This window comes from Boleophthalmus pectinirostris, unplaced genomic scaffold (genome assembly GCF_026225935.1).
Source record: "Boleophthalmus pectinirostris isolate CB_2022bp ecotype Guang Dong unplaced genomic scaffold, ASM2622593v1 HiC_scaffold_22, whole genome shotgun sequence".
Classification (NCBI taxonomy): Eukaryota; Metazoa; Chordata; class Actinopteri; order Gobiiformes; family Gobiidae; genus Boleophthalmus; species Boleophthalmus pectinirostris.
Genome location: NW_026571190.1, coordinates 3,223,360 through 3,247,355, shown reverse-complemented (window position 1 = coordinate 3,247,355; position 23,996 = coordinate 3,223,360). Strand labels below are relative to the sequence as shown.

At 41.2% G+C, this 23,996-nt stretch overlaps 1 protein-coding gene across 1 annotated transcript; it reads right to left on the bottom strand.

Moving 5' to 3' along the window:
• Positions 1-4,632: 4,632 nt before the first annotated feature.
• LOC110175796 (NACHT, LRR and PYD domains-containing protein 3-like) lies at positions 4,633-22,651 on the bottom strand. Its single transcript, XM_055157742.1, has 11 exons — positions 22,521-22,651; positions 19,573-19,703; positions 18,538-18,636; positions 18,400-18,469; positions 18,091-18,295; positions 16,233-18,003; positions 15,989-16,162; positions 12,200-12,373; positions 11,861-12,034; positions 11,338-11,384; positions 4,633-6,399 (listed from the first exon to the last, which is right to left on the bottom strand). Exons 2-11 carry the CDS (start codon positions 19,686-19,688, stop codon positions 5,843-5,845), a joined length of 3,387 nt encoding a protein of 1,128 aa, XP_055013717.1. The 5' UTR covers positions 19,689-19,703; positions 22,521-22,651; the 3' UTR covers positions 4,633-5,842.
• Positions 22,652-23,996: the final 1,345 nt, after the last annotated feature.

The following is a 23,996-nucleotide window of genomic DNA, read 5'->3' as shown; positions in this document are numbered from 1 at the left end:
GGTCCCTCACCTGCTTGAGCTCTTGGTCAACTCTGACATCACCCACTGTCTAGAAGCAGGGCAGCAACGAGAGGGCCGGAATTGAGCTTTACTATGTCTTAAAAATCACCTTTCTCAAGCCTAAAGCCTGGCGATTGTGTCCCATGTTGCATGTTCCATCCATGAGTATTATGTGATCTTCATTTATTCATTAATTCACCAGTGTATCCAAACAGACAATCCTCTTTTCACAGACCTCCGGCGTGTGCACGAGGGTTGGCTTGGCAACCCCCAAACTCAGTATAGGAGAGGAAAGTTCTCTCTCCTCCTCCTCAACCCCCTGTCTCTCAGTCTGCATCCACCCTTTATCCTCCTCTTCCTCTCCAGTGCTCCTCCAGTGTTACTCTCCTCTTCCTCTCCCTCTCTTCTGCCCCTCCACCGGTTTTTATTCTTATATTAATGATTTGACATATGGGTCAGTCCATATGAAATCAGCCACCCTCCCCTATGAGCCATCTCAGATTTGGCTGAAAAAAAATTCTAAAAATTTTGAAAATCACCAAATGAAAGAAACTCACATTTTAGCTCAATCCCTTTAATCATTCCTGAGTTATGGCCTGTAGACATTTTGGGGCCATGCACGCTTTTTCGGAAGCCTTGATTTATAAGCATGTTTGAGAGACCATAACTTCATGAAAAAATAGAGCTAGGAAGCTGAAAATTGGTATTACTGTAGATTTTTGGTCATAGATTCTGAATCTGTTGTCAAATATTGGGTATCTTTATTAAGGGGGGCTCTGTGGTCCACCAAAATCTCACATTTGGTTGCCGCTCAAATTGTTTTTTAAATTTTTGAGGTCAAAGATTTATTGAGTGAGCATTAGACCCTTTGAAGAGCTCGTGTCACAATATGATTAGGCTACAGCAGGCTCACAATATAAGTGTCAATAGACAATACAAGACTAAGACTTGAAACACGTCCAAACATTTCATTCTCTTCCAAATGACAGATGGTTCAAAGGGCAGGTGTGTGTTGAGGTGTGCATGTGAAGCTGGGGGACCTGATTTTCAAAGTGTAAATGGACAAAGTAAGTTTTTAAATGATGATCCTGGACTCTGACTGGCCTTGTCTCTCACAAACCCTTTGGCACATCACTAGTATTCACATGCATGAGTTTTCATGTGCTCATCTTAAGCTCTATTCAGTAGGAGAAGTGAAGCAGAGTGGAGCCTCACACAGCCAACATGCTCTCAGCCCAAACTGGAACAGCTCTGTATCAGGACATTTCATTAGGGCTTGGGATCAATAAATACATGTTTCACAATTAGATTTCACTTTCACAAAACAGTCAGGTGCCCCAGTTTTAACACCAGTCTGTGTTAAAGTGGGACTAAACACATAAACTCCACCCACAACCTCATTTCTAACAGAGCTGCTGAATTGGGCAGAACCTGGACGACTTTACTTTATACTGGAATCGTCTAAATGTATAAATGAAGAATGGTGACAGGGGCTTGAGTCCAGCGCTTTGTCTAAGTTACAAATTATCAAACTTTCTAACTAATAAAGAGAACAACAAATATGTACAACTTTGGTTCCTTAAAATGACTTTGGTTCAGTGTGAGAGGCTTGAGTGACATTACCAAAAGAAAAGACTGTTTGTTTAGTCTGTTTAGTCTTTTGACACAGTACCAACCAGTCAGCAGGGGGCGCCATTTTATTGAACACAATTAGGGGAGATACTGTCCAAAGCATTTAATGTGAAGAGGGCAGATGGATCATTTGAATCCAAAGAACTGATCATGTTCATTGTTTTATATGGAGAACAATGCAACACTAAATGAATGGAAAAGTTGCAAAAGAACTGTTTTTATGCGCTTGGAAAAAGGAATCAAAAAGGAAATAATAGAACCATATTAAAGAAAGATGATCAAATACTTTCAAACCCAGAAGAAATGGGTAAGTATATAAACCTTTAAAGAGAAAAGGACCTGACTTATGACTTCAAAATATTGCATTCACTATCAAATCAAAGAAATCCAATGGAAAATATATCCCACGAGGAATGCAAATATATGGGTCCAGTCAAGCAGTAATGGAGGAAAACGGGTAGATTTTTGACATTCAAATGTCTCTTATTCAGAAACTAGAGGGACTATTGAAATAAGTAAAGTATCAGAATGTAGGAAAGAGTTACACTCCAACAGGGTCAAGTTAAACCTGTGAGATTCTTTCAAGTTGTTGTCAAAAAATTTTAAAACTCATGTCGGTAACAGAGGGAATGAAATATGCAGCACTTTTTGGACAGTTTGAATATTTGCTTCATATAGTTTTCTACCATATGGTACAAGATTAGGTTGAAAAACCTCTGACTTTTTGAGTCATGATATTTTTTAAGAAAGGTCATGGTAACGGAGGGAAAAGTAACGGAGGGAAAATTGTCCAAGCAAGTAGAAGGTGCAGGATTTTGCATAATTTGTCAGCTTTTTTCTTCTGAATACTTTAATATTACTTCAAAATGAAAGGAAACTATTTCTATAAAAAAATATATATATATATTTTTTTTAAATCATGTACCTTCATCAACAGTTCAAAGATGGAATAACACAAGATAAGATGAAATACATCCATTTATTTACATGATTTTCAGGTCTTTGAAATTTGGGAAATCATTTTTGTTCCATGTTTCATACATGGTCTGTTTAAAACATATGGAACTTTAGAACCAAAAATGGTCCAGAAAAAAGGTCAACAGTTTCATAAACTAGAGTACATATGTATCTGTTCAATACATTTTTATATCTGATGCATTAACTTGAATTTTTGGCCTTACTGTTTACTTCTGCTTGACCGGGCCCAGATATAAAGTGGAAAGTGAATGAAAGTGCTTGTTTAAATACTCATTTATGCAGTAATGAATGGCCTGTTCGTTACAACGACTTTGCTCTGTGTTTGGGTAAACTTTGAAATCTATCTGCTGTAATTTGGATGGTACTTGTGTTTTTTTTTTGCCTTTAGATGCTCTGTCCTGTCCACCTGCTCCTGTGACCTGCTCCAGCACTGAGCTGCTGCACTTAGAAATGAGCTCCTGTGCTGTGTTCAGCTCATGTTGTTAATGTGCAGGGGTGTCCCGTCCTGTTTTCACAGGACTTTCATTTCTGACTAAAACTGTTCAAATGACAGCGACTGAGTGTTCCAAATGGCACAGTGATAACTACATTTAAACTGACTTAAAACAGCGATGCAAACATGTCGGGGGGTCGGGGGAACTCTTTGCTCATAAAATCCCCTAAATGAACATGTGAAGTGTGCACCTCCATTGAAGATCTTAGCCCCCCTTATCTCCTCCAACCAAAAATGTCCCTGCTAACGTATACATAGAGCTCATGAAAACTACAGCAAATATTCACTCTCAAAAAGCATGAAGCATTTACAACAGTTTAGGCCTGCTCAGAACAACAGGGGTTTGCACATCACCGTGGCAACCAGAGCTGCGTACGTCATCGAAGCAAACGCAGGACTTAGAGGGAAACACTGTCACAGGTGTTTCTGGATGATCTTCTTGACAATGTTCAGACGAGCTCGTGATAATCCAACAGAAATACACCAAAACACGTCGAAAAGTCTCAGTCGGGGTTAAAGAGGTCATTTGACACACAGGGAGGGCATCTGACACACAGGGAGGGCATCTGACACACACAGAGAGGGCATCTGACACACAGGGAGGGCATCTGACACACAGGGAGGGCATCTGACACACAGGGAGGGCATCTGACACACACAGAGAGGGCATCTGACACACAGGGAGGGCATCTGACACACAGGGAGGGCATCTGACACACAGGGAGGGCATCTGACACACAGGGAGGGCATCTGACACACAGGGAGGGCATCTGACACACAGGGAGGGCATCTGACACACAGGGAGGGCATCTGACACACGAAATATGTTATGAAAACCAAGTTGCTGTGTACAGTTTTGTGTCATGTTTTTGTGTATTTATGGAGAATTGTCGTGTGGGAGCATGGATGACATAGGCTTGTTGGCGGAGCATTGTACAGGCTCGTACTGCTAAGGGCCCAGGAGAGATCTCTAGATGACTCAAACATGCCTGGATGACTGTCAAGCCTCTTCAGGCAGGTTTTTGATGAGAGAACATCGTTATAATGTGGGAGAAAGATCAGAAAAGTTACTTTAGTGTAATAGCCCCTCTTTAAAACGTGCAGTTCAGGAGCAGAGCTGACGTCAGTGAGAAACAGTTTTAGATGGTTTGTGCTGCAGTCTCCAGCCTCACCACTAGAGGCCGCCACAACACTGCAGGTGCATTAATGTGTTTTAGGCCAATTCTATTCCTCTTCACACTGACAAATTCTAAAGGGACAAAAGCTTTATGTGACAATATGAAATGATTTAAACATTTGTGTTTCTTGCAGCTCCTTCACATCTGATTTAGTTTGTCTCATTTTTGTGTCTGTCCTTTGAAAACGCCAGATTTCAGGATTTATTGCATGTTTTGTCAGATTACATTCACTTCAGATTATTATTCAGATGTTACATCCTGTTGTGGAATTTCTAGACTTCAAACATGAAAAAAGAACTGAAAAGTCGTCTTGAATCAAGGAGTGTGATTTATTGAAGCAATTGTGCACACAATCCCAAAACTCCCTGTTCCTGACAGAGTCGTCTGTCCTAAACTGTGACAGAACAATACAGACAGAGTCTTTCTACCCCACGGGGGCATAAGGCACAGGGATGATACACACACATAAGATAAGACCTAGTCTCATCAGAGAACAGGTCAACACAAGGCTGGATCAACAATCAGGAGAAGAACAAGCTCAGATTGATATAAACAACAGACACAAGGACAGAGTGTTGTACGTGGGAGAACAGTTCAGATTAGAACGAGACGTCAAGAAACGAGATCTAAAAACCAAGATGTAAGAATCAAGAGGCTGTGAAAACGTCACTTAACAGTCGACATCTGATGGAGCATTTATGATGAACCTAGAACCAGGAAAAGACACTGATGGAAAGATTTCCAGAACAGTCCCCACAGCTACACTATAAGTGACTCAGACTTGAGTAGTACTTTTCCCAAATACTTCTGATCATTTCTTGGACCTCTACTTTCTACTTCTATTTGAGTAATATTATTTTGAAGTAACGTGACTCTTACTTGAGGACAGTTTTTGGCTCCTCTGACAGTAACACACTTTTTTCAGGTAAAACTAAGTATGTCATCACAGTTACACATCCCCATGGAAACAAGCAGGTGACTCTACCAGGCCAGGTTACAGGTCAGATCTGTGGAGAGGCGACCCCGCTCACAGTCACACAGCAGCAAAAACAGCAGGAATGGAAGAAATGAAATATGGACTGAATGAGAGGAGAGAGAGAGGAATCACTTGTATTTTTTCTTGAGTTTTCAGACTATTTAAACACTTTATTATTAGTTCTTGCTCATGTGTCTCCATCTCTGTATGCATCTGAAACTTTGGTCCAGTGACAGAATTGAAGTTTCTTTTTCTCTTAATAACAGACACACACACACACACACACAAAAAAAAAAGTTTTTTCACCTGATTTTGAGTTGAAATTATTTAGTCCCTGAATCGGGGACACATGAGCGTCAGATGAGATGAGAGAGAGAGAGAGAAGGGTTTTCTCAAATATTTGATGACATTTTATAAAGTTCTGGTCCCGTACACATATAACACCCGCACATATCTCTCACACTACACATTTATCTTCATCCAGACACTGAAGTGAGGCTCATGTCTACAGGATTTTTCTGTCAACCCATACACAACACTTTTTTGTTCAGTGATGTAAACATATATGTAAAATATTGGATTATTTTACATTGAGGAGACAAACTCTGTCGGAGCACACAGAGATGCTGAAGAGTCTTCAGACCAGAGCCAAAACCCAGGGAGCAGAGTGTGAGTGAATGTGGTGTTGAAGGTGTGGAGGTGGGTCAGTTGGTCAGAGGAGACTGTGTAGAAGGACAGAGAACCAGCAGGACAGTCCACAAACACTGCTACTCTCCCAGAAGAGGAGGACCAGGACTGAGGGAGACGGGTTTGTTTTTTATTATGACGAACAATGAAACCATTTTTAGAACAGTCCAGACTCCAGGACTGATGATTGTGTCCAAACCAACTGTCATCACTGCGTCCTTTCCTTGTGATTCCTCTGTAAGACAGTGATATATAAACTAATCCACTCCACTGGACCTCCCAGTAACAGCGACCAGTCAGACCAGTGGAACACAGAATCTGAGCCCAGCCATCAAATCTGTCCTGATGATCTGGATACAGCTGCTCCTTTCTCACACGTGTCACCTTCTTGTTGTTGTCAGACAGTTTGAGGTTTCTGTCCGCTGTGTTTGGATCCAGAGTGAGATCACAGAAATCTGATGGAGAGAAAACACAACACAGCAGCAGTTAGTCCGCTTTCCACCCTCAACACATAAGAGACACACACATAAGTTAAAATTTTTAGGAACACAGAAAAAAAAAAAAAAAAAAAAAAAAAAAAGGGAGCACAAGGTTTTCATTTTGAAGATTTATTACAGTGCAGAACTTGCACACAGCAACACCAACTTACTTGAATTAATTTTATACAAAAAACAAAACAATTACGACTGTACTTTTCCTGCATGGCCATTGGTAGCCAGGTTAGGGTTCCATATCTTTGGTCCGACATCCCATTCATCTGAAAATGGACCACTGAGTAGAGATCCCATTAGTCTGACCATACACAGTAGAGATGGATGACTTGTGACGTGCAGCCTTCAAGTGTGCTGTGCTGTCACTCGAGCGTCTTGTGGCAGAAGGCCAAGGAGGAGGGGTGCGCAGCCTTTTCCACAACTAGCCATATATGCCACAAGTTAGTTAAGTAAATGACGCTAGTATTTGCTTTGGAACAAAACAGATTTCATTTCTAATATTGTGAATCCAAGACTACATGTCACACTCCTTTTTTCACCTAGGGCGAATCTACACAACACGGTGTAGTTTACGTTATATTGACTCTTATGTTAAGGGATGTGTTTTGATACGCCCAAAATGACACCGGTAAAACGTGGAGGTATGAATATGGAAAAGGGAAATCAAGCCATCAGATGCACAGTTTAGGAAAAAGAACAGGAGGTGGAAAAACGAGCACAAGATAAAGGTAGGCAAATGTATCATTGCATGGCAGCTCGTAGGCTATGAATCAGGAAATAAGGTAATAGACTAAGGGAAATCAAATCAAACTTTATTTATAAAGCGCTTTTCAAACTAAATGTAACACAAAGTGTTTTACAGTGATTAAAAAACAATCCCACATTTAATTTTAAAGTTTTGAAGACTGATCACCTGTGTGACACTGGTATGCCACCACTACACACAGAAGAGGGCTTCTCATAGTGTGTTATCCTTTTAGGCTTATACTGGGTACTCACTCACTTGTCTTTGGTTACTCTGCTGACTTCAATAAGCTGAATTGTTGGAGCGGCATAGGGTGCGTACATAAACTGCTACTCCAAGCACTCCGAGAACACTCTGGTCCTTTGAAACCGTTTCTAATTTCAGAGTGTGGGTGGAAATGTTGTTCATTTATTCAGAGCACCACACTTCCAGAGTGTTCATAGCGCACACCTTTGCTGTGTATGGTTGGACTAATGGGCTATCGGACCAATGGTCCTCTTTTTTATGGACAAATGGGATGTTGGACTAAAGGGCTGGCCCCAGGGTTAGATCATTGAATCATGGATCTGCCCAAGGTTTCTTCTTCTTCCTACAGACAAACAAACATAAAATTTTATTGAATTGAAAAAAAAATAAAATAAAAATGAAACTACAAGCTAAGTTTAGACAAGCATTGCAGAGCTTTTTGGGCTTTTTAAGGGCACACTCACAGGACTTTTGAACTGTGACGTGTTCAAGCATGATTGCCTGGGTTCTGTGTTCCGCACTCACACCTGTACAAATTACTGGGGCCACAGGTCAATGATGTCATCACACAGCACTGTTTGTTTACATGCTGCTTAGCAGAGCTAATGTGTTTGGCAGAAAAAATAAGTCCTGCAGCATGAAATATCTATTAAGTAGTAGGGATGCAATGGTATTCGATAAAATATCGAATCATTTAATACTGGTCTCACAATTCGATATACATGTTCGTTCATTTGCAATGTGTCAATATGCACATGCCTCCATGCACACTGTATTATCATTTATTTTTATAACAGCTCCATAGGGACTTTCAGCTGAAATAATCTAACAGAGGTGGATTTTATCTGTCACTTTTATTTTACGTTGATAGACCCAGAAATGACAAAGATATTAACTTTAAATACTTTAAAATCACTTTTTGCTTTACATCGGCTTTAATGAAATGCACTCGTATACGCACCTGCGAAGTGACTCGCATTATCGAGGCACATCAAAGCCTGTCTCCCCCCATGCTAGACCCACATCAGTTTGCATACTGGTCAAACAGATCCACGGAAGATGCAATAACCATCGCTCTTCACTCTGCGCTGAACCACCTGGAGAAACGGGAGAGCTATGTCCGGATGCTCTTCATTGACTACAACCGCAGTCCCACCCACCCAGAGAATATCATTGTCAAATTTGCTGATGACACGACGGTGGTGGGGCTGATAACAGAGGGGAATGAAGTGCCCTACAGAGATGAGGTCCTGAAACTCAGCGAGTGGTGTGCAACTAACAACTGTGCACTGAACATCACCAGGACTAAGGAACTCATCCTGGACTTTCGGCAGAACAGAGCCACCCCTGCCCCCCTGTACATAAATGGCCAAAGTTATTTATTAATTAATTAATTCTTGCTCTTTAACAGAGCGGCTCTGAATTTCACTATACCATTGTATAATGACAACAAAGGCTTTCTATTCTATTCTATTCTATTCTATTCTATTCTATTCTATTATAATTGATCTTTTTCTTAGACTCTGTATCATATGTTTTTAGATCTGTTGAGGCCGTTTTAGATCCGTTAGGACCGTTGAGACATTTCTATACAATACAATATAGTTTTAGTGTCCAGAAAGAGGACTGAGAGCACTGTGTGTCAGAGATTCTAGCAGGAGCTACGTACTGTCTGTGCCGTGCTTTGGCACACCTCCAACTGGGCCAAAGGCCCATCACCTGGGCACAGCTCGATCCCGCTCACTCTCAACAAACGTACTGCACTTTAGGGACTGTCCATGCTTGGGAATGGTTTAAAGTCCTAGTGTGAGTGCACCCTTAATGCTTGATACATTTTCGAATTCTATTTTGGCTGCTTTGTCATTTGATGCATTATAGAATGTTGACTTCGTCATGCTGTGCATAGTGCTTTCCTTATTGTGGGCAAGAAGCACTTGCACATTTGTGTCAGTTCTGTTCTCCTCGTTCACATGCTGAAATATTTACACAAATGCAAGACCACACAGTCTGAGCTCCTCACACAACTACACATATATATATTAGGGGTGTCAAATTATCGCGTTATTGCGATTAATTAATTACAGTCATATTTAGCTCATTATGTTTTTTAATCGCGTTAATCTCATTTTTAATCTCTAACTTTACTGTTTCTGTATGCGAGTTGCTTTATTGTAAAATATTAAATATATCTGTGATAAACCTGCAATCTTTGAAAATATTGAGTGTGTATACATGCACATCAGTATCCCGGTTATTAGCCCTATTTCCAGTTCTGTCAGTATTCGGGTTACTGTGTTGACATGCGCACTGAGAAACCAGGACACTCATATTCCTGTGTACATGATTAAATGGAGTATCCCAGTTTCTTGACATAATCTTACAAATGTGCAAGCACAAAAATTAACTTAAATCAATTTAATAAACAAGGAAAAATACAAACCGTGAGCTCCTTTAGCATAAGAAGCTCGGGAGGTTTAACCAGCGGTGAGGAACTATGAGATTTCCCACAATCCACTGCACAGATCAAACCCAACAGATTCTTCATTAAAATCTTCTGCATAAATAAACTCAACTTTATAACATATAAACCAAAACCACTATAGAGCCACATCAGCCCGTTTGATCATATAATTCAGCTTTGATCACATTTGTTTACATTTGATAGAAACGAAACTTAAGACCGCATGGCTCATAAACTGTTAGTGGTGATAAAAACAGCTGCTCCTTGTGCCACTGATGCTGTTCAGCTTCTGTCGGACTAAATGACACGACTCAGTGGATTATGTTTGTTCTTTTTATGACAGAAGAGGTGCTGATGATAGTGAGTCTGTTCTGTGTGTATATCGTACAGGAGATAGTTCATGTTTTAGTTTTTCAGTGATCACACAAGTGCAGGTCATCCGAGTGCAGGTCGTACGTGTGCAGGTTTAGCGCAGCTCTATATTTTACAGTCATTTCACTTGTGTGGTCACTTTATGTTGGTCACTTTATTTATGCTGGTCAATTTATTTATGTCGCTGTTGTTGTGGTGAAAAGACTGGAAAGTGTCTTTTGGACGCATGCGCACTCAACTTTATGTTGCAGTAAACGGGATACTGCGTTTACATGCCACAGTATCCTGGTTACTATCGGAATAAACCAGCTACAGTAACCTGGTTTCTAATAACTGTGATACTGCCATAACCGGGATACTGAAACCGGGACACTGTTTATACATGCACCATGAAGAAGCCGGGATACTCAAAAAACCCGATCACAACCGGGATACTGATGTGCATGTATACGCACTCACTGAGTCATGTCCTTTAGTCCCACAGAAGCTGAACCACATCAGTGCATTAGAGCATTTTTTATTTTTATTTTTTTTATTTTCTTCACTTAGTTTATGCAAATTAGCCATGTGGTTTTAAGTTTGGTTTCTGTGAGACTTGCGCAAAACTGCATTAAACACATAATGTCAAACGGGCTGATGTGGCTCTAGAGTGTTTATGGTTTATATGTTGTAAAGTTGAATTTATTCATGCAGATTAGTAATAGTAATACTAATGATGATACTGTGGAATGTAAATTACTGCATCTGTTAAAGTTTGAATAAATGACTTTATAAAGTCACTTTTTTTTTTAGTTCTATATCAGTCTTTTGATCTGCCACAATAATGTAATAATGAATTTAAATTAAAATACCTCAAGTTGAGGTTTCTCAGCGATTTTTTGGTGAGATTAAAAAGAGAGTAATTAGATTAATTAATTACAGATCATAATTAATTAATCTCTCTTTTTTTATTGCTTGACAGCACTAATATATATATATATATATATATATATATATATATATCCCATCATGCATTGTGTCTCATACCCATTTTAAATAAGGCTGTGTCTGTTTCAAATTGAGTGAATTCAACACTTACACTTTCTGAGTCCTGGTGTTAACCACACAGCTCCAGCAGGCTCCAGTCTGAAACACATGAAATGAGTCTGAAACATGACATGAGCTGCGGGACCAGCACTCCAGGTCAGTTCCCTAAAAGCCTTATAACACTACACCAGTACCTGACTGCCTAGAAGATGTGGTGTATGCTCCACAAGATGGGACTTCCTCCTGCTATAAGAGCATCCCAGCATGTCTCCACTTTAGTCTAAGTAGTAAACACACTCTTCTCACTTGAGGAAAAAAAGTGCGGTCTAGTGAGATACCTCACGCATGTTTCAGAGAACCAGAATTAACCTTAAAGCTGCCTTTGACCATTTGTTTCAGTATCTCACATATGGGATGTAGCTTACCCAAAGACCAGTCATTGAGGCACCCGGGGTGGCGCTACCAGGCTCAGAACATTCTGAGATAGTGAGGGCCCAGTGATATCCAGTCTACAAAACCTGGTCTCTTTCATCTCTTTCAACATCTCTTTCTGTCCACAGTAAAATGGTCCAAACCTGAGAGTGTCCAGTGTGCAGTGGAGGTCCTCCTGTAGAGCAGACAGGAGCTTTACTCCTGTGTCTCCTGGATGGCTGTAGCTGAGGTCCAATTTTTTCAGATGGGAGGGGTTGGACCTCAGAGCTGAGGCCAAAGAAGCACAGCCTTCCTCCGAGACCAGACAACCTGACAGTCTGAGGACACAGATTATTGTAATCAGTCCATTCATTAGTAACATTCAACCCAAATGAGACAAAGAACAAGTCCCCTAACTTTATGTTACTTTTATCAAATACAATTTTCCAATGCAAATACCAACAGATTATGTAATAATAGTGAATGATATGAACTCCTCTGACCTGAGCTGCTCCAGTTTACAGTGAGGACTCTTTAGTCCAACACACAACATCTTCAGCCATGAGTCCTTCAAGTCATTGAGACTGAGGTCCAGGACTGTCAGACTAGAGGACTGGGAGCTGAGGACTGAGGACAGAGCTTCACAGCTTCTCTCTGACAGGTTACAGCTGCTCAGTCTGGAGAAGAAGACAGGAACTCAGAACAGAACTGACAAGTTCAGATACATACTTTCACTTACAATCTCAACAATCAATCTTTAAAGAAAAAAATACATTTTTATTCATGAAAACAATAGCAGGAGTTATTTTTCCTGAAGGATGGTGTTGTATTACCATATTTTACAGGCTATTAGGCGCTCTGGATTATAAGGCGCACTGTCATTGAATGATCTTTTTTCAAACTTTTTTCACATATAAACCGCACCGAACTATAAGGCGCATTAAATGAAACACAGCAGTTAGATAAGTCAGTCAAACTTTATTTAACACGTTTACAGTAACTCAACTTTGTTCATTTGTAACACATAAAAGAAAATACTGTCTGAGACCGATAAATTGTCAGCGTATTCACAATAACTCATAATTGTTCAGTTATAACTAAAAATAACACATTACACTCACTTTTTCAGTTCATTCCTTGTCCACAAATCCCTCAAATTCTTCATCTTCAGTGTCCGAGTTAAACAGTTGGGTGATTCCGGCGTCCAGCACGCCCGCATCCCTCTCGTCATGATCCGAGTCAGTGTGGTTACTGTTCCCTGGCTGTTCAGTGATGATTCCAGTCTTGGTGAAAGCTCGGACCACAGGTGATACTGATCTTTAGCCCAGGCATCCACGATCCACTGTCAGATCGTAGCGTAAGTCGCTCTGCACTGTCTCCCTGTCCTGGTGAATGTGTGTTCATCTTCTCTCATCCACTGCCCCCACGCAGCTTGCAGTTTAACTTTGAACAACTTGTTGACACCAACATCTAGCAGCTGAAGTTCTTTAGTTAATCCACCTGGAATGATGGCAAGCACTGAATTAGTTTGTTTCACATGTTTTTTGATGGCATTGGTGAGATGGGTGTGCATGGAGTCACAGATCAATAGGGACGGAGATGTGTGGAAAAAGCCATCCAGTCTCTTAATGTAAATTTCTCGCAGCCACTTGCTCATCTTTTCTTCGTCCATCCAGCGTTTGGGTTAGCTTTGATGATGACGCCGGCTGGAAACTTTTCTTTTGGTAAAGTCTTTCTCTTGAAAATGACCATGGGTGGAAGTTTCTGGCCATTAGCCTGGCAACCGAGAACTACAGTGAAGGATGACTTCTCATTCCCTGTGGTGCGTATATACACCGTTCTGGTCCCTGTTTTCTCCACAGTGCGGTTCACGGGGATATCAAAGGTGAGCAGTACTTCATCCATGTTGGTGATGTGCTCTGGTCGGATCTTGTTTTCAGTGATTTTGTCTTTGCAGTATGCGCTGAAAGATTACGCTGCGTTTCATCGTAATCTTTTGACAGTTGCTGCGAGATGATAGTTTGTGTGTGGATGGAGAGATTACATCTTTTAATAAAACGATAGCACCAAGAAGGCCCGCCTTGAAAGTTACTGATAGCCATATCCCATGCTAACGCTGTTGCCTTCTTGCGAATAGTGACTGTACAGACGCTTCTACCTGCTGCTCTCTGTTCAATGACCCACTGTTCAATTTTGTCCTCCAGTTGTGGCCATCTCTCTTTGTTCCCTCGGAAACGCAGGTCATCTTCTTGCTTCCTCCACTTCCACACCATTGATTTGTTAATGTTGAGTTCTCTCGCAGCTGCTCTGTTCCCATGTTTTACTGCATGACTTATAGCCTTGAGTTTAAAGTCGGCATTGTAAGCGTGTCTCTTGACAGGTGGCATTTTGATCATGATCATCTGAGGAATCACAGTACGTATCACTCCGCGATGCTCCTGACTAGGGTAGCCGTAATGCTGCAAGTGGTGCGGCTTTATAGTTTACTAAAGTCGTACCGGAACACTTGCGTAAATTCATATATAAGGCGCTCTGGATTATAACACATGCAGTCGTTTTTGGATGAAATTTAAGGCTTATAACAGTGCCCAATAGCCCGGAAAATATGGTACCTGTCTTTTAAAATTGGACAGTCAAATTTCATGAAAATCAATGTATCCATTTAAAAGAATGAGCCTACATACATCATGAATACAAATGTCCTTGGGACACAGTTGACTTCAAACATGTTCTCATTGGTTCGTGGACAGAAGAAGGAGATCAGATGCCCTTTGTTGTGCTGTTTGTTTTTGTCTCTGCTGTTTTGGCATTGTTTGCCTCCCTTTCTCTTTTCCTTTCTCTCTTCTGTAAGTGTGTCTCCTCTTCACACTCTTATTTCTTGCTGCTTTGCACTAGTAGAACGGAATGCAACTTCCAACAGGGTATCAAAGTTATTAGTTTTAATGTAAATGGGTTTGGTAACAAAATAAAGTGCTACAAAACATGACCACATCTTAAATCTTTAGCCTGTGACAGTTATGATACAGCAGACAGATTTAAGTGAAATGGAATCGCATAAATTAATACAGAGACGGGCTGGACCGAGGCTTTCCTCAACAGGAAAAGTGTAACACGAGACCACAGTCAGTCATGTATAACTATAATTGGCAGCATCAAAAGGCTGGTTTTTATAGGAGCCTGAGGTGTGAAAAACACAAACAACCAGTACTGGTTGTACTGGTACTGAGGTCCAACAGCTGCTAAAGGAAAGGAACACTGCCTTTAAGTGAGGTGATGGAGCTCTGTATGGTGCAGCACGCTCCAAACTCAAGAGGGCATCCATAAGGCCAAGTCAGACTACAGGAAGCGGTCTTTCTGAACAGTGACTGTACTTAATTTTGTTCAATGACAAATAAAGATATTCTATTCTAAAAAAAAACCCCCACACATATATATATATATATATATATATATATATATATATATATATATATATATGTCCAATAACATCCAGATATGGACGTTATTGTACATAGATATGTTTATAATACTTCTTATGGTTATCAATTATATTTACATAATTAGATATTCATAATGAATTTATAATGAATGTCTGAAAATAAAGCAAAGGAAATGCTGCATCCCCCACCCCCCTCCTCAGTTTATATAATACACCAACAAAAGGCAGGGTAATACAACTAATACAACTACAACTCCTGTATATGTAGCTAACCCCACGTCTGTCTGTGCAGCTACGCCCAAGCCTGTCTACGCAGTTAAACTGTCTCTTAGACTGTATATATAAATGGACATAGCTAACCTGCTAGCTGCTGTATTCCAAATAAGGAGTGAGCATTGGCATGCTTCTGGCTCCATCAAATCTGGATCCAATTAATTTTCTACTGTCAAAGTGTGGCTCTTCTCTCTCTGTATCTGCTGCGGTGAGCCACGTTATTTTGGTTTTAAGATGTTTGTAATAAACTGCTCTGCATTTCACTATTTTCTCCCAAATCAAGACATGGACATTAATAATAGACCAGTCAGGGACCTCATTTCCCCAAGGTCCCTCCCACTAGCGTTAGCAACAGTGGTCCGAATTCTTAATATTGAACTCGGCTGCAAATTTGCTTTATAACTGCTAACCTCACTGAGCCCACTTCGTAATGCAGTCTATGTTGTGTCTGCACAGGTGAACCGAGGTCTGTCTGTGAATCGCTCAATAAGCTTTTACTCCACCAGCGTGCATAGTCCCCAAGGTCTATTTAGACACAAGCAAAAAGAAAAGACTTTAATAATTACTGTATAAGTCTAACCTGAGCTGTTCCAGTTTACAGAGAGGACTCTTCAGTCCAGCACACAACATCTTCAGCCCTGAGTCCTTCAGGTCATTCTGACTGAGGTCCAGGACTGTCAGACTAGAGGACTGGGAGCTGAGGACTGAGGACAGAGCTTCACAACTTCTCTCTGACAGGTTACAGCTGCTCAGTCTGGAGAGATGAAACATTGTTAATGTAGAAGTTGAATCAAATCATCCTCTGTTCAACAGAAGTTACTCACAGAGCTTTTTTGGAGGCCTTGACCACTGGTAGCAGCCTCAGGAGAGCCTCCTCTGAAGCAGAGTACTTCTTCAGATCAAACTGCTCCAGATCTTCTTCTGATGACAATAAGATGAAGGCCAGAGCTGACCACTGAGCAGGAGACAGTCCACCTTCAGACAGACGTCCTGATTTCAGGTACCACTGAATCTGCTCAACCAGAGAACGATCATTCAGTTCATTCAGACAGTGGAGCAGGTTGATGCTCCTCTCTACAGACACATCCTCACTCAGCTTCTTCTTGATGTACTCAGCTGTTTTCTGATTGGTCTGGGAGCTACTTCTTCTCTGTGTCAGCAGACCTTGTAGAAGGCTCTGATTGGTCAAATGTGAAAGTCCCAGGAGGAAGCGAAGGAGCAGGTCCAGGTGTCCATTTGGACTCTGTAAGGCCTGGTCCACAGCAGAGCAGTAGAAGGCTTCAGTGTCAGGGCACTCAGAGGACTGTGGTGGGTTCAGCAGGTTGATCCCAGTGTTGATGAAGGTCTGATGGACGTGAAGAGCAGCCAGAAACTCCTGCACACTCAGATGGATGAAGCAGTAGACCTTGTCCTGGTACAGGCCTGTCTCCTCTCTAAAGACCTGTGTGAACACTCCGGAGTACACTGAGGCTGCTGCAGCGTCCAGTCCACACTCGCTCAGGTCACTCTCATAGAAGATCAGGTTTCCTTTCTGCAGCTGCTCAAAGGCCAGTTTTCCCAGAGACTTCACCATCTCCCTGGTCTCTGGACTCCAGTGTGGGTCTGTCTCAGATCTTTCTTCATACTTGATGTTTTTGACTTTGGCCTGAACCACCAGGAAGTGGATGTACATCTGAGTCAGGGTCTTGGGCAGCTCTCCTCTCTTTCTGCTTTTCAACACATGTTCCAGGACTGTGGCAGTGATCCAGCAGAAGATCGGCATGTAGCACATGATGTGGAGGCTTCTGGACGTCTTGATGTGGGAGATGATTGTGTCAGTCTCGTCTCTGAACCTCTTCCTGAAGTACCGCTCCTTCTGTGGGTCTGTGAACCCTCTGACCTCTGTCACCATGGAGATACACTCAGCAGGGATCTGATTGGCCGCTGCAGGTCGTGTGGTTATCCAGAGGCGAGCGGAGGGAAGCAGGCTCCCCCTGATGAGGTTCACCAGCAGCACGTGCACTGAGGCGGACTCTGTGGGGTCGGTCAGGGCCTTGGTTTTGGTGAAGTCCAGAGGAGGTCTGCACTCGTCCAGACCGTCAAAGATGAAGAGCACCTGGAGGTCTTCAAAGCTGCAGAGTTCTGCTTGTGTTTGACTAAAGAAGTGATGAACAAGTGTCACCAAGCTGAAGCTTCTCTCCTTCAGCACATTGAGTGATCTGAAAGTGAACGGGAACAGCAGCTGTATGTCCTGGTTGGCTTTGCCTTCAGCCCAGTCCAGAGTGAACTTCTGAGTGAGCACTGTTTTCCCGATGCCAGCCACTCCCTTTGTCAGCACTGTTCTGATTGGTCCATGTGTGTGAGCTGGGCCTTTAAACATGTCTTCACATGTGATGGTTGTTTCTGCTGGGCCTGGTTTCCTGGAAGTTGTTTCCATGTGTCTGACCTCATGTTCCTGGTTGACCTCTGAAGACCCTCCCTCTGTGATGTAGAGTTCTGTGTAGATCTGATTCAGAAGGGTGGGGGTTCCTGCTTTAGTGATGCCCTCAAACACACACTCAAACTTCTGCTGCAGGTTAGACTTCAGTTTACGTCCACAAACTCCAGAATAACTCCCTGAATGACGACAACAGATACAGGCCTGAGTCTCAGAGAAGATAAAATGACTGTGAGCACCTTGTTAAATGTGTTAAATGGTCCTACTGCTCCACAGACGCTCAGCCAGCTCCTTCTGCTTCATCCTCCTCAGGAAGTTCAGTGTGATCTTCAGAACAGCCTCACTGCTGCTCCTCTGCTCTTCATCCTCATCCTGCATAGTCTCTAAGCATTCTGGGTAATCTGTACTCAGAACCTTGTGGAGCTTCTTCAGCTTCTTCTGGACAAAAGTGAAGATGTCCTCCTCCAGAAGCTGAACAGACACATTATAAACAACACAAATGCAGTCAGTGTCAGATCTGTGTCAAACAAGTTCTCATTCATCTGAACATTTCCAAACTTTAGTGAATGACAGACCTTAAATATGGAGTCCAGCTGTGTGTGATGGTGCTGACCACTGGAGACCTCTGGACCCGTCTGCTCCACTCTGTGAAAGAGACACATTAAACTCTCAATTCAGTTCTATTGTTTTATTCAACACTTGTGGAAACTCACGGCTCTGTGGCAAAAACAATGGGAGGTGCCATCGATTGGTCACTCCTGAGGGACTCACAGCTGGGACCAGGTTCAGATGGAGGATGTTTCTGGTGAATTCTGAGACACAGAAGAAAACACACTTCAGTCACAGTAAAACACATGGAACTGTTCTGACTCAGGTCAGATACTTCAGGAGGTTCTACAAAGTGAGGCTGTTACCACAGATGCTTCAGTACAATGGTTCGAACAAAGTGACACATCATATTCATATATACTTCATATTTCAGAAACTACTTATACAAAATAGAAAGTACTCACACCTTTTTATTTTAAACTTCAAACTTTTTCACATCCCAGGTCGAGATAATGGATGTTTTTTAAACCAGTGCACTCTTAAAATCTTTCAATTAGAGACAGCATTTTCAGAAGATGAGACAAGATTTAAAAGTAATTTACCACAATCGGATCAATGTGCATTTTCGTCACATTATTTTCATTTGGTTCATTTGCTTTAGTTATATATTGTGTTGTGAGTGGGTTTTATGGGTTGCTAGAGTTTTAAAAATTGATTTTTTTTTCACAATTATTTTCATAATACCTTTATGCATTAAACACCATTTCTGCATTGTAAATCTCTCCATGCATCACAACGATCATTACAATATTTACAATACAGGCACGGTGCAGAGGGAGTCAGCCAGAGGAGGAGTACTCCTTTTTCCTTTCTTATATTCTTCTCAACTTATGGATGAAGAAGGCCTATAAATGTTTAAGTGTGAAGTGAGGCGTAACATCTCAAGGCAATTTGAGCTCGTGAGATCTCATCACCCCAATGGGATCATAATTAAAATCTAAATATAATTTGATTTCTGGAATTGTCAGATAATTGAAATGTAACTTAAAACAGCAAAATTTGATATATGATTTCTCTCAGAAAGACAAGACGTCCTACACTGAAGCGACACATGTGCACCTGGTGTTTTCGGTTATCACATTTCTTTAGTTCATGTAAACACACACAACAGTCACATCTAATCATTGGCTCAGACTTACTGTGGAACAAGCTCCTTTTTAAAATCGATATAATGTTCAATAGCGTGTTCACTTCCCAGCGCCGCCCTGCTGGTGGTGGGAGGGTCTGCGTCCTCTCTCTGCTCTCTCTGATCCATGCTCAGTCCAGAGTCCTACAGAATGACAACACAGTGTTTAGCCCCGCCCACTGCTCACATGGTTCATCTCATGGAGTTTTGTTAAGTGCCTCCATAAAGAGACTTTCAAATCCAAAAGTTAAGGAGAAGACGCCAAAAGAGCCAAACATGTTAGAAAATAGAACTGTAGAACAGGGATGGGCAGGATTGTCGACTAATTGATAATTGATCATTAAGAATTTCGTTGATCAAGTAAATTTTTAAGCAACAAACCAATTGTAGGTTGCTGTACCTAGTGTAGCATAAGGAGACAAGGCTGGGTCTGACAGCACAAACTGGAGTTGCGGCCTCACAGTCCCATGTTTGGGCTCTGGCACCTCCTTGGAGATCACTGTAAAACTCAGTAAGTGCGTTTACATGCATATGTCATGATCTGTTTTTTTTTGTCTCCCGGTTTTGTCATAGTGCATGTATACACAGTATATATACATATGTATATATACTATACAAATAAAGTGACCATGCATGAGTGAAATGAGTGTTAAATAAAAAGCTGCTAAACCTGCACACGTCTGATCTCTGAAAACATGAACCATCTCCAACGCAACTCACACACAGAACACACTCAGGATCAGCATCATCAGCATCCCTCTGTCACAGAGAGAAAACCTGTATTCCACTGAGTTGTGTCTTTTAATCCGACAGAAGCTGAACCGCATCAGTGCACAAGGAAAGAGCTGTTTTTTTCAGCACTTATAGTTTATGCAAATGAACCACTTGGTTTAAAGTTTAGTTTCTCAAACTAATCTCAAATGGGCTGATGTGGCTCTAGAGTGTTTATGGTTTACTTGTAAAGTTGAGTTTATTTATTGTTTATATGTATTTTATAAAAAAATTAATGATTAATTGAAAATCAATCATTAATTCTCCCAATGATCGATTAAGAAAATTTTATTGAATGCCCAGGTCTGGACAGTTCTGAATAAAATGGTATGGAGATGTGCTCCCTGTGGAGATTCTATATGTAATGCAGCTGTGTGTTCAAACACAGACACTATTCCCCGCCCACTTCTCTCATTGGTTAAACTCTGTCAGGCTCTGAGTGAGTGACACATGATATTACAGTTGTTTGCTAAACAGTCGTTGATCAGTGAAGTCACCTTTTTGTTGTTGTTTTTTTTTTTCACTACTACAGGCCTGTTGTCTTGTGCTAAAGGACACTGGCTTAAACTCTGTCACTTTCCAGTGTTTGAATTATGTGGGAACCAGTGGGAGCGATGGCTCCCATGAAAGCAGCAAAATTTATTATCTGGGGGCGTCTCTCAAATATGTCATATTTAATCATAAATAAAACTCATTTCCGATCACTGTGCACCCGTAACTTTGTGTTCAACGTGTTAAAATGCCTAACATGCACAGCTGCACTTCACCACCACTCCACCTGTGCTGGGAAAGTTCATTTTCTACAAGAACTAGATTAAAGTTCACAAATTTCAAAATTAACTAGTTTGTTCATTGTTCATAACTATAGTAAATAATTTGTTCATACTTCCACACTTTTTTTTTAAAATTTTGCTGGACAGTCCTTATGCAGTGCAAAAGTCCAGCATCGCAGTCACAGAAGTCACGTAAACGGGAAACGGCCATTATCCGTTTTTTCCATTCTTCATTTAAACACAAAATCAAAAACTGAAAAAACAAAGTGTTGCCTGTTTTTTTAAATTTTGGTTTTGGAGATAAATAATGAAGAAAACTGTTGCTTTTTCATTTTCTTATTTTTGGTTTTATATTGAAAAATGAATGAACAAATGATACACGGATTCAAGGCATCTCTCAGGTCTCAGCTTCTTCTACAGGTAAATAGGGGTGGATCTTTGAATATTTGGGACAATTCTGGGCAAGTCTTGAATATGCGCCAGTGTTTTAAACGAATTAATAGATCTTGTGGCTCTGGGGTGTGTATCTGGGTGTATTCACCCCTAGAGTTTGGTTATGTTTGAATTAACAAATGATACACAGATTGCCTTGGTACATTCAAATTTCTCTCATGGCAGGAATCCACCAAATGTACAAACTCTCCTTGTCCCTAAGCCTAATGGCAGTTACAGGTGTGGTGGCAGAGCTCAGTTTCATAACACCACAAAGACTTCTCTTTTCTGTCACCACTTTACCAGAAACAAGTTCCTCATTACCGGTTCCCCATTCCCAGTTCCCCATTATCTGCACGTCTCCTCATGAATTTTACCTGCTGTACTACTCGTGCAATCTCTGATGTAATGCCCTGATGTCCAAAAAGTGTTGTAATCAAGAGGACATTGTTTGCCCTCTGAGCCATGAGGGAGGATCATGTAAACTCTTCGATGCTCCACTTATTTTACAAAAACACTGGAATAAAGAGATGAAAAAAGAAAGGAAGCCATGGTGCTCTGTGATAAAACCTCCCTCCAGTTTACAACAGCCTCAAAAGATCTTGGCACAAATCAAACCAGCCAAAAGTGAATGACTCAACAGCTCTGAAGCAGAGGAGGACACTTTGTGCTAAAGAGGCCAAATTATGAGTGAACAAAAATATGTTTAAATGTGAATGGAAAATTGATACAAATCTAGGTCAAGTATAAAAGATGTTCAACTGTGACAACATAGTACAATAGTAGATTAAGAACACATGGATTCGTAAAACAGATGCAAAAGTATCTCAAGTTATAATGAGATGAATGGCATAAACAGGCGTATAACCAGAAAAACAACAACAACAAAAAGCACAAGACTATCTCAGCTCTAAATTAGACCATTATCAAACTAGAACTAAACCAGCATGAAACCCAGTGTTGAATAGAATCAAACTAGTGATACCTGAGCAGATCCAAAGAGTCCAAAGTGTCTCAGAGGAAAGTGTGTGTCTGAAGGAAGAGGCTTGTTTGTGTGTTTTCTCTGGAGCAACTCAGAGCTGCTCCTCTATTGGCTGCAGTTCAGGTGGGCGGGGCTTCGCACAGGTGAAGTGATGTGACTGCTGCTGTGATTATGGACACACACACCCACCCACGCGCACACACACACACACACACACACACAAATACTTTTCAACTACTGTTATAAGAACGACTTGGCATATACATTATCCCAATAGACACTACTAGAAATAAAATAAATATAATAAAGATACTGCAGAGTCTGTGTCTGTCAGAGAGTCCATCATGTTCATGTGTTTTGGGACTGTCCTACTGCTCTGAAATAATAACTCACATCTTCATTCAATCATATCTGAACACTTGACTTTAAAGGTGCATTGTGTAACTTTTTTGGTCTAGGTTTCACCACCTGTTTGTCTCCATGGAGATATGACTCTTTTGTCTTGATTATTCCACAGTCTGGAAATGAACTTGGTCATCACAATGGAGACAGGTTAATGATCAGATCTATGGAGAAATAAGGCTGCACATGGTCAGAGTTCATGTTTTAAAGGTATTTATGAACTAAAAACACCTGAAATTGAATAAACGCAAGGAAGATATGTTTAATGCGCTACTGTGGAACATTCCATGCAGACAGGGAGAGTTACATAGTGCACTTTTAAATCCTAGAGTATAACAGCAGCTTCACATTCTAAAATCTGAAAACCAACAATACTAGTGCTGGGATTAAAGGGTTATTCAAAAGAGAAATCCACAAATGTTGAACCTGATGATTTACATTAGTAACATTAGTCTATAGTTCATAAACCCCAGCAGCCAGTCCCTTATTCTACATTGTGTTGGAATCAAGAAGATTCTGGAATGGGACCACAGAGTGAGACAATCCCCTCTCTGATGGGGGGCAGTGAGTTAACCAGTGTAGGTCCTTGGGCAAGACCCTTTGTGCTACTGCCATGTCATACAATGATGAGAGACAATGAAGCTTATGAGATGCCGGCCCAGACATTGCTCGGCCAAACAAGGTCTGCGTCAGGTGCTGGGGAACCAGGGCACCTTGATGAAAAATGGGCTACTGGAACATGGAGGAAATGGGCGAGATGCGAGAACAAGGCTCTGTTGGAATGCTACTACTACAGTAACCCTAGGCAGAGGGGTTACATGAACAGGATGTGGGAGAAATGGTTATTACGATACCCACAGTCCAAGCTAACGGCCAAACAACTAGTAGCTCAGTGTTCCAACATCCACAAACAGCAACTGCTATCACAACTAGAGATTGATGAGGTACAACACAAATGCTACAGCAAGGGGGAACCAGTGTGCCAGGTCAGAGGGGAGTTAACACCAACTCCCCAACCAGAGATTGGGTATGACGCCCCAATAAGTATCACGACTGACCTGAAAGATAAGATCATGG

Bases quoted from the DNA above. Each gene is read 5' to 3' on its own strand.
- LOC110175796 (XM_055157742.1), bottom strand. From the start codon at position 19,688: ATGGATCAGAGAGAGCAGAGAGAGGACGCAGACCCTCCCACCACCAGC. The intron at 18,637-19,572 runs GTAAGTCTGAGC...TCTGTGTCTCAG, and splicing joins AAAAAGGAGCTTGTTCCACA to AATTCACCAGAAACATCCTC. The intron at 12,374-15,988 runs GTTAGACTTATA...CTTCTTCTCCAG, and splicing joins TGTAAACTGGAACAGCTCAG to ACTGAGCAGCTGTAACCTGT.